The sequence below is a fragment of the Neofelis nebulosa genome, chromosome 6 (assembly GCF_028018385.1).
Source record: "Neofelis nebulosa isolate mNeoNeb1 chromosome 6, mNeoNeb1.pri, whole genome shotgun sequence".
Taxonomy (NCBI): Eukaryota; Metazoa; Chordata; class Mammalia; order Carnivora; family Felidae; genus Neofelis; species Neofelis nebulosa.
The window spans coordinates 124,743,960-124,752,972 of NC_080787.1; the positions used below are offsets into that span (position 1 = coordinate 124,743,960).

Consider the following 9,013-nt stretch of genomic DNA (forward strand, 5'->3'; position numbering starts at 1 on the left):
GTTACAGATTGCCCATTTGTGGCAATCAATGAAAAAGTGTGTGTGCGCGCGCGGGTGTGTGTGTGTGTGTGTGTGTGTTTACACATGTGACTCCTTTGCCAGTCACTCTTCCCCAAATGAAAAAGAGTTACACATTGTGTCAACACAGTCCACGGACCCATCGTGCCAGCAGTGGGACTTCAATCTCCACGTTACAGCTCCTTGCCTCTCTTCCTCCCACCGGATCCCGTTCCCTTCTCTCCACGCACCGTGCACGCTCACGTGTACACACACACACACACGCGCGCGCGCACACACACACACACACACACGCGCGCGCGCGCGAGCGAGACCCGAGCACAGCTTGCTCCTCCAGCCGGTCGGCGCCTCACTTTACCTCTGGCCCCGGGAGGATGCCGGCTGCCGCTGGCCGCGCCGCTGCCGTCCGTCTCGGCCGCTCTCCCCTTCGGGTTCAGCAGAGCGGGGCCCTCTCTGTTTTCAACAGGTACCATGGTCGCGGAGAAGTTACAGCCGCTCCCGCGGCCCCGAACCACCCCGGCTGCCCCCCGTGACAGCGGCGGTCACTGTCCCCATGGTAGCATGCTTAAAGAAGGGTGGGAAAAAAAAAAAAAAAAAACTTCGGGCAAAGCCAATGTGATTTGTAACCAACTTTGTTTCTATTTCCGAAGGCTTTGCCCTTTTCGGTGACACAGGCTGTTGCTATTTGCAAGCAGCCTATCAGAGGCAGTGGGAGGGCCGTGTCTCCGAGGATTGTTTTTGCCTTCAGATGCGGAGTTGGAAGCAAGGGGTTAAAAGGCCGGGGCGCTCAGGGTTTGGCCGCAAGCTGGGGTGGGGGGTGGGGGGAGCTCTTGTATGCCCCGCACCTTTGAAAAGAGGCAGAGAAGAGAAACCTGCAGATTTAAAGGGAAGCTGAGAGGGACGGCCCAGAATGTTCACAGATGGTATCACTTAATCTTGCAGAGAGGGGGACAATTTATGCAAAGACATACCAGAAGGAAAAGTGTGGCAGTTTTTCAGCAAGGCTGTTACTCCAAGAGTCGTGATACTCACCATTTAAACAAAGCATAAGACAGCTTTGCTGTTTCGGCCTGATTTTGCTCTAGGCGAGTGTGGTATGCACTCTTCCTCCACAAGGCCCGTCAGACAGATCCAGGCCCGAGACCAAGCGTGCATGAACTCATACTGCATAGATTCTTTCGACTTTTTATACCCTGGGATGATCGCAAAGTAATCCAGTTTATTTATGCATAGTTGTCTTTATGAGAGGAACCAACCCCCCCCCCCCACCCCAACCCCAATCTTCGTCAGGTTGTGTGATTGCCTGCTTGTGGGAGGAGGGTGTTTCCAATTCAGAGACGTCACACCGATGACCCATTGTGTGAGTGCGGTGGCCATAGACTCGGAAACAAAATCAGGGAGTGAGAAGAAGATTTTGCCCCCCGATTGGTGAATATGATTTAGATAAAAAGGTCTTACAGAGTTGTGATATTTTACCTTCGGCTGTATGTTTCAGCAAGTCGTGTTTCGCGAAAAATCTTAGGAAATTGGGATCGTTTTAGAAAATCATTAGGCGTGAAAACGAAAATTTATGGAGCACTTATTATGTGCCAGCAATTGTGCCGAGGGTATTAACTCAGATGATTCTTTTCTTTGGAGATGATTCTTTTGAGAAACGACAACAGCAACAACAACAACTTGTGAGGCAGGTACCTGTGTTACAGAAGAGGCAATGGATGCTGAGAAAGTTGCCTCAAGTGTCACAGCTACTTTAGTGGCGGGGCTGAGACTGCAAAGCCAGGCAGCCTAATGTACTCCTACATCCGAATTTCCGAGCCTTTCCTTCTCTGACTTTCTTGGCTTCCTTCCCTCATCAGCCTTTCTTGATTTTAGGAAGAGGCCGTGAAACATGCCCTTTTGACCTAGTCACTTCCCTGGACGGAGAGGCCGATCTGTGCTGTTGGCAGAAGCTGAACCACTCTGGACTCACTTTTGACGCCTCGGCTGGATCATAACACAACTGTGAAGTAACTTATCATGTGTATCTTTGCTTCGCTCATCACCAGATCGCTTTATATTTGTCTTATCTGTCCAGGAATCACATAGCGAATGGAAACAAACCTGTAGGAACTCGACTAGTATTTACCGTGCACCTGTCATATGTGTGCTGACCCTGCTGAAGCTCTCCAGATATCGCCCAGCCCCCTCCTGGTTCAGAGGTGAATATACCTCCGGATCAGCTTGTCCCCACCGAAGAATGCGTAGTGCGATGATGCTTTAGTTTTAATTTGTTCCCAGAAGGTGTTATGATGGTAAGAGCTGTACTTTTTATCTGCGACACACATACATCTCTCATCAGCTCTCCATATTCTCTTTGCTTCTACCTTTAAAAAATTTTTTTTAATGTTTATTTATTTTTGAGAAAGAGAGAGAGACGCAGCATGAATGGGAGAGTCGCAGAGAGCGAGGGAGACACAGAGTCCGAAGCAAGCTCCAGGCTCCAAGCTGTCAGCACAGAGCCCGAGGCGGGGCTCAAACTCACCAGCTGTGAGATCATGACCTGAGCCAAAGTCAGATACTTAACCGACTGAGCCGCCACCCGCGTGCCCTTGCTTCTCCCTTTTCTGCTCAGAACCAGTGACCTCAATTGGCGGGGAGTGGTGGAGGGGAGGACATATTCTTGCACTTGGTCAATCGCGTAATCGCCTTGTTTAATGATCCCGGGCCCTGCGTCTCCTCCAGCGGCTTGTGGGCATCATGAAAGTGTCAGGGTGTTTGCTGTAGTCTTTGATCAGAGAGAAGACAAACTTAATTCTAGAATTCTTTAAGTCTGGTTAAAAGCAATTCTCACTTTACTTTCTATGGTCGAACTCTACTGGAATTCCTAAGGCATAATCCAACAAGAAACCAAAAGGAATGAGCAAACAATGTGACTACCTCGCCTCCTGGTAGAACTAATTCTGTTCCTCATTCCGTTGTTGCCCTGATGTGAGCCGTGGCTATCCCGGTCTGTCCTGTGCTCGCCTTACTCTCTTAACTCCGAGCAAAGGGAGGAGGTTCCTTTCACCTGGGCTACAGGGGAATATTCTTCTGCCTAAGTTTCCTGAAGTAACCTGTATTTCTTCATCATAGTTTGCACATTTATAATTTATAATGTATTTCTTGGTGTAGATTGATCAACTTTGCCTTTTCTGCTAGATAGCAAGCTCTACGAGAGTATGGAGCATGTTTCGTTCATTATGGTATTCCAAGTGAATATTCAGTAAATATTTGCTGGCTAGCCGGCTGATCCCTGTAAATGCAACCAATGCTAGCACTGTTCGAATGCAAAGTCCGAGAGAACACGTACCTACGTCTGGGTGTGCCCTCGTCCATCTCTGTCCCCCCAGGTCCTGGCACAATACCAGCCATGCTGTATAAATCCTTGATCATATCTGAATATCGTATATCTGAAATAAGCGAGTGCTCACAAATGAAGCTTTTAGTGAGCTGAAGACCTGTTTAGTTTTTATGTATCAAAACCCATTTGATGATTGCCTGTAACACTCTGGCCTTCCTCTCTCATTTCCGTTAATATCTTTGGAGCAAGTATCACCATCGGCTTTCTGTCCCTCTTGCATGGAGTTTGAGCCACCGCTATCCTTAAAAGCTGTTCCCCACCCCCAAGAAATAGATCTTAGCAGACAGCACACAGTTTGTTCCTTATAACCCCAATAATTATGCCACACAACGTTTTAGACCCCCTGCTTGTAGATCATGCTGTGGAATCCTAAAAGACATATCATGGCTGATAAATTGGCAGATAGGTAAGAGGGGACCAGAGACAAGGCCAGAAGCATTGCCAGGCACATGAATGTCTACTGTATTCCAGGCCTATTTTTGTGGCGAGTTGTTTTTTTTTTTTTAACATCACAACTTTGTGAAGTAAATACTATGACCCCCATTTGCAGAAATTGAACTTGAGAAGTTTATGAGCATGCCCAAGATCAAAAAGTACTTTGCAATGTTTTATCATGAAAATTTGCAATAACACAGGAAAACCTAGATTCTATAGTCAACATTTTACAACATGCTTACTCTTTGACTTATATGTCCACCCTTCTATCCATCCATTGATCCATCCTAGTTTTCATGAATTTCTTTTTTTTAAATGTGTGTTTTTGAGACGGAGCGAGCCTGTGTATGCTCGCACAAGCAGGAGAGGGGCAGAGAGAGAGAGAGAGAGGGAAACAGAGGATCCAAAGCAGGTTCAGAGCTGACAGCAGAGAGACTGATGTAGGGCTCAAACTTGCGAATCTCAAGATCATGACCTGAGCCCAAGTCGGATGCTTAACCGACTAAGCCACCCAGGCGCCTCAGTATTTATGAATTTCAAAGTAAGTTGAAATACTTTGGGATGTGTATCATTCCCTAGAGTTCAATATTTATTTGTTTTAGTTCTTTTTTTTTCCCCTTTGAGACATTTTACATACAACAAAGTGGACAAATCCTAAGGGTACCATGACATGATTTCATGTGCACAGTCCAAAGCTCTGTTAAATTACAGAACATGCCCATCATCCCAGAAAGTTCTTTGTTGTCTCTTCTGAGTAAATTCCCATTTCAGCCTCTGGAAACAACCAGTGCTGTGGGTTTTTCTCACATGGGTTACCTTTGCTGGTTCTGACTCTTCATACCATGGAATCATAAAGTATGTACTCTCGTAGAAGGCTTGTTTCACTGAGCGGAATTTTGAGATTCACCCATGTTTTTATGTGTATTCTGTTCATTCTGTTCATTTTATGTGTATTATGTTCATTCTGTTATTGCTGAATAGGATTCCATGGGTGACGATGACACGGTTTATTTATCCATTTTCCTACTGATGTGTACCTGGACTGTTTCCAGTTTGAGCTGTTATAAGTAAAGCTGTTATGAACATTCTTGTACAGGTCTTTTTGTGGAACATAAAATTTCAAAGCACAGCGGTCCAAGTCCATTTGATTCCAAAACCCACATGTTTTCCACTACACCCCGTTGCTTCTCCCCAGTGTATCCTACGGCACTGTGTTTATGTGCGATGTACCTCTGGAGTTTTTAATCCTAAAATGGTTCATTACAGTGTAAGCACAAATGGGGAAATATGATCTTTAGAAAAAAATTACCCAGATACAAAGTCAGCTCTTCCTTAGCCCTGGTCCAATCAACTACTCAGCTTGGTACGATTTTTTGGAAAGATAGTTATTATATTACCTGTTTATACTACCTAAATAACTTCTTTCTCTAAAAGTTTTCAGTATAACTTTTTTCTTATATGTAGAATCTTACCAATCATTACCTATGGATTCAAGTTCCTCACATTATAAGGAAGCACGGTTGAATTTATTATAATATATTTTCTGGGTAGAAAATGATAAACCATTAAGACAGTTTAGCAATAAAATCATTAAGGACAGTATAGCAATAAAAACTGTTATTTTATTATTGTGAATGAGAAAATCAGAGTAGAAAATTGCATGCTGATTACCATTATAATAATTTTTAAACACGCATGTGCATAGCGGTAGAGATTAGAAAGGAACTTGTAAAAATTGAAAGTAACTGACAATGTTGGAATGGTAATCTTAGGCCACGTTAAGAAATTTAGACCAGTCCTAATCATGTGTAAATCATGTGTAAAAAGTATTTTCGGAAGAAATGTTTTCTTAATGTTGTGATAACATTGTATAATATATATACATGTATATACATATACAATATATATACAATATATAATATATAATATATAATATATAATATATAATATACAATATACAATATATAATATATAATAAAGTATACATCTAAAGAACCGTTCTTCAGATTTAGGGCTACTATATATTATTGTGCAATTTAGACATTGCACAATAGGAGGACCATTCCCATTCACAGCACAGGTTGGTTTTATTTAATCGTAAAACAAATTTTCCAGAAAATGATACTTGAAAATGTCATGGGGGGGTGGGGTGCGTCTGGGCGACTCAGTTGGTTGAGCGTCTTACTCTTGATATCGGCTCAGGTCACCATCAGGTCATGATCGAGCCCTGCATCAGGCTCTGCCTTAAGAGCATGGAGCCTGCTTGGGATTCTCTCTTTCCCTCTCCCTCTCTCTCTCTCTCTGCCGTTCCCATGCACGTGCTCGTGCTCTCTCAAAATAAATAAATACGCTTTAAAAAAATATCATGAAGAAGGGGCAGCTTTTTCTAATTTGCACAAAGATGTATCTGAGCAACTAAGAAGGCTGTTCAAATTATAGTCTTCCTTTAAATTTCCTTTTTGATTTGTCTGGCCTTCATCTGCTTTTTTCCCGCTTGGCTATACAAATGAGCGCCTTTCTTCATTCCGTCAGCTATTGTTCCTAATAAATCATTTCTAACTTTTAAATCTTCCTCAGTACTCTTACACGGTCTTGCAATGGATCCTTTTTCATTTGTGCAGAGGTAGGTTAAAAGTAAAATATTTACCTGCAACGAGTTAAGACTAACGAACTCTTTGCACCATGACTCTGACATCCTCTCTGTCACATTTTCTTTGCGTCAGGTGACATGGTGGCCCTCGAATATTTGGGATCCAGCTTAGGGGCAGTTAATTTGGAAAAATATTTGGTTTGAGTTTCAGTTAGATGGCTCCCAGGAGCTTTGGTGTATATAGTTAAGCTCTTGTTAGCTCTCTTTGTAAAAGAAGGACTTCCGGGAAGTCTCCCATGTCACACATATTCCACGTTGTCACTCATGGGGCACCGCGATGGAAGGGACAGAGCTGGAGACTGCCTCTCAACATGAACCTGTCCTATGGCTCTCAGCACAAGACGTGTGTGGACTGTGGAGGATGGCCATGCTAGGGGACACACTGGATTCTTTTGATTCTCTCTGTAGGAAATAACGTCACCAAAAACATGTGTATGGAGAAGAGAGGGAGAAAAAAATACTGTCAGATGTATCAGGCGATTCTTGGATTGTGTGATGTTTGTAACAGTGGCAGCTTTTCAGTACAGTAAAACCTGGGATAGTGAGTAACTTGTTCTGTGAGTAGTGTTCCACAAGACGAGCAAACGTTTCTGATAAATTTTAACTTGCTAAATGAACAACGTCTTGCGATATGAGTAGTACGTGATGTTGAATGTCACATGATCACAACTGAGCCAAAGGTTCCTGAAATTCGCTTTGATATACAAGTGCTTTGGATTATAAGCATGTTTCTAGAATGAATTATGTGTACACACCAAAGTTTTACTATATTTGGAATTTAGCTAAATAAATATTCACATTCATATGTAATTTTGAGTTCTTATTTTATTTTTATTTATGTATTTATTTTAAGGTTTATTTATTTTGAGAGTGAGAGAGAGAGAGAGAGAGAGAGAGAGAAAGAGAGAGAACACAAGTGGGGGGAAGATACAGAGAGGGAGAGACAGAATCCCGAGCAGTCTCTGAGCTGTGAGAGCAGAGCCCGATGTGGGGCTTGATCCCATGGACAGTGAGGTCATGACCTGCGCCAAAATCAAGAGTTGGACGCTTAAATGACTGAGGCACCCAGGTGCCCCATTTTGTATTCTTATTTCTTAAAAGTAGGAGCCCTCAACTTTTTAAAACCTTCAGGCCCCACAAAACTTAGATCAAGAAGCATGAATATGTTTGGTAAATAGAGTTCTCTCCAGATGAGCATGCTTACTAAACATCTCTCAGATCCCTTCCCTTCTCCCCTTCTCCACTGCTGCTCCCTGAATCCAGGCCACCTGACCGCTGGCCCTGTGGGCAGCTGTAGCAGCCTCTAACGAGCCCCCCTGACTGTGTTCTTGCTCCTGGAGGCCATTTCCAAACTGCAGCCAGGAAGATTTTTTTCCTAACATCAAGACCCTTAAATGGATTCCAGGTATTTTAAACCTTTCGCCAGCTTCCTCTGTTCTTAGGATTGGTCTAAGTTTCTTAATGAGACTTGAGACGCCCTGCACAGTGTGGCTCAAGCTGGGATCTCCAGACCTGTCTCCTGGCCCTTGAACTCTGCTCAACTTGAACTTTGCAGTCTCCTCCCATCTCAGACTCTACAGTGGGCCAGCCAATCAGTGCCTCCTTGACTGGATCCCCTCTCAGAAGGCCTCGTCTCACTCCTCACCGTGGTTGCTCTAATCCTGCCCCAGCACAACTAACTAAACCAGGAATAGAATTCTTTTTTTGCCCAGGGAACAGACAGGATGGGCCAGGATCCCCTCTTTCACATCTTCTCTCTCTGAGTTAAGTTAGAGACTGGTCATATCAGTCAGAGTTCAGGGCAGGAAGTTTAAGCAGGAAGGAATTTAACACAGGGAAATGAATGCTTATAAAATCATTAGAAGGCCTGAAAGATCAGATTCCAAGCACTCATAAATGACTCCCAGAATGATACAGAGCTGACTTATCAGCTGAGCTCCTGTATCTAAGGCCAGAGAACAAAGCCGTGAGTTCAAGAATGTATTGCCTAAATTCAGATGAAAACTGCCCCCATAACTGCATTCTCCAGGAAGCTATCGATGCAGGAATGCTGTCTCTGGAAAATGTCACATCTGTCTGAACTCACAGGGCAGCAGACACTCCCCAAAGAGCCAGAGAAAATAGCACCCCCCCCCCCCCCCCCCCGCATCATACCTATCCCCATACAGATGCACAGAACTGACATCCAGAGCTGGTTGCAAGAGTCTGGGAACCGACACTGAGTTTTCTCATCTCTAAAATGGGATAATAATAGTACCCATCTCATAGGATTCCTACAAGGATGAAATGAATTAACATACAGAAAGTATTTAGAACAGTATCTGACCTCAGTGATCCTCAGTAAGTCATAGCTGTTATTTGCATCCAAGGGACTCCATAGAAATATAGGGCAATAATAGAAAAAAATGTCGGTTCAAGAGTAAGATAATATAGATTCTAATGTTGGATTTTTTGTTTATTATGCACACGACTTTGGCCAGTTCGAATCATCCCTCTAGGCTCGGTTTCCTTATCTTGAAGACAGGGACACA

At 43.6% G+C, this 9,013-nt stretch overlaps 1 protein-coding gene and 1 long non-coding RNA gene across 4 annotated transcripts in view; one reads left to right on the top strand and one right to left on the bottom strand.

Annotated features, from left to right (window-relative positions):
- The window catches only part of SLC2A12 (solute carrier family 2 member 12), a 58,657-nt gene extending 57,948 nt beyond the window's left edge, over positions 1 to 709 (bottom strand). The window contains exon 1 of one of the 3 annotated variants that reach the window (XM_058735338.1): positions 377 to 707. In XM_058735338.1, the coding sequence (XP_058591321.1) occupies positions 377 to 491 (115 nt within the window). In that variant the 5' untranslated portion in view covers positions 492 to 707. Of the gene's footprint in view, positions 1 to 376 lie in introns of all 3 variants that reach the window. The other 2 variants (XM_058735337.1, XM_058735339.1) reach the window with 2 other exon arrangements.
- LOC131514878 (uncharacterized) lies at positions 389 to 4,919 on the top strand. The gene is made up of 2 exons (XR_009263308.1): positions 389 to 484; positions 961 to 4,919. It is a non-coding gene; the product is annotated as an uncharacterized LOC131514878 (long non-coding RNA).
- The last annotated feature ends 4,094 nt before the right edge of the window (positions 4,920 to 9,013 follow it).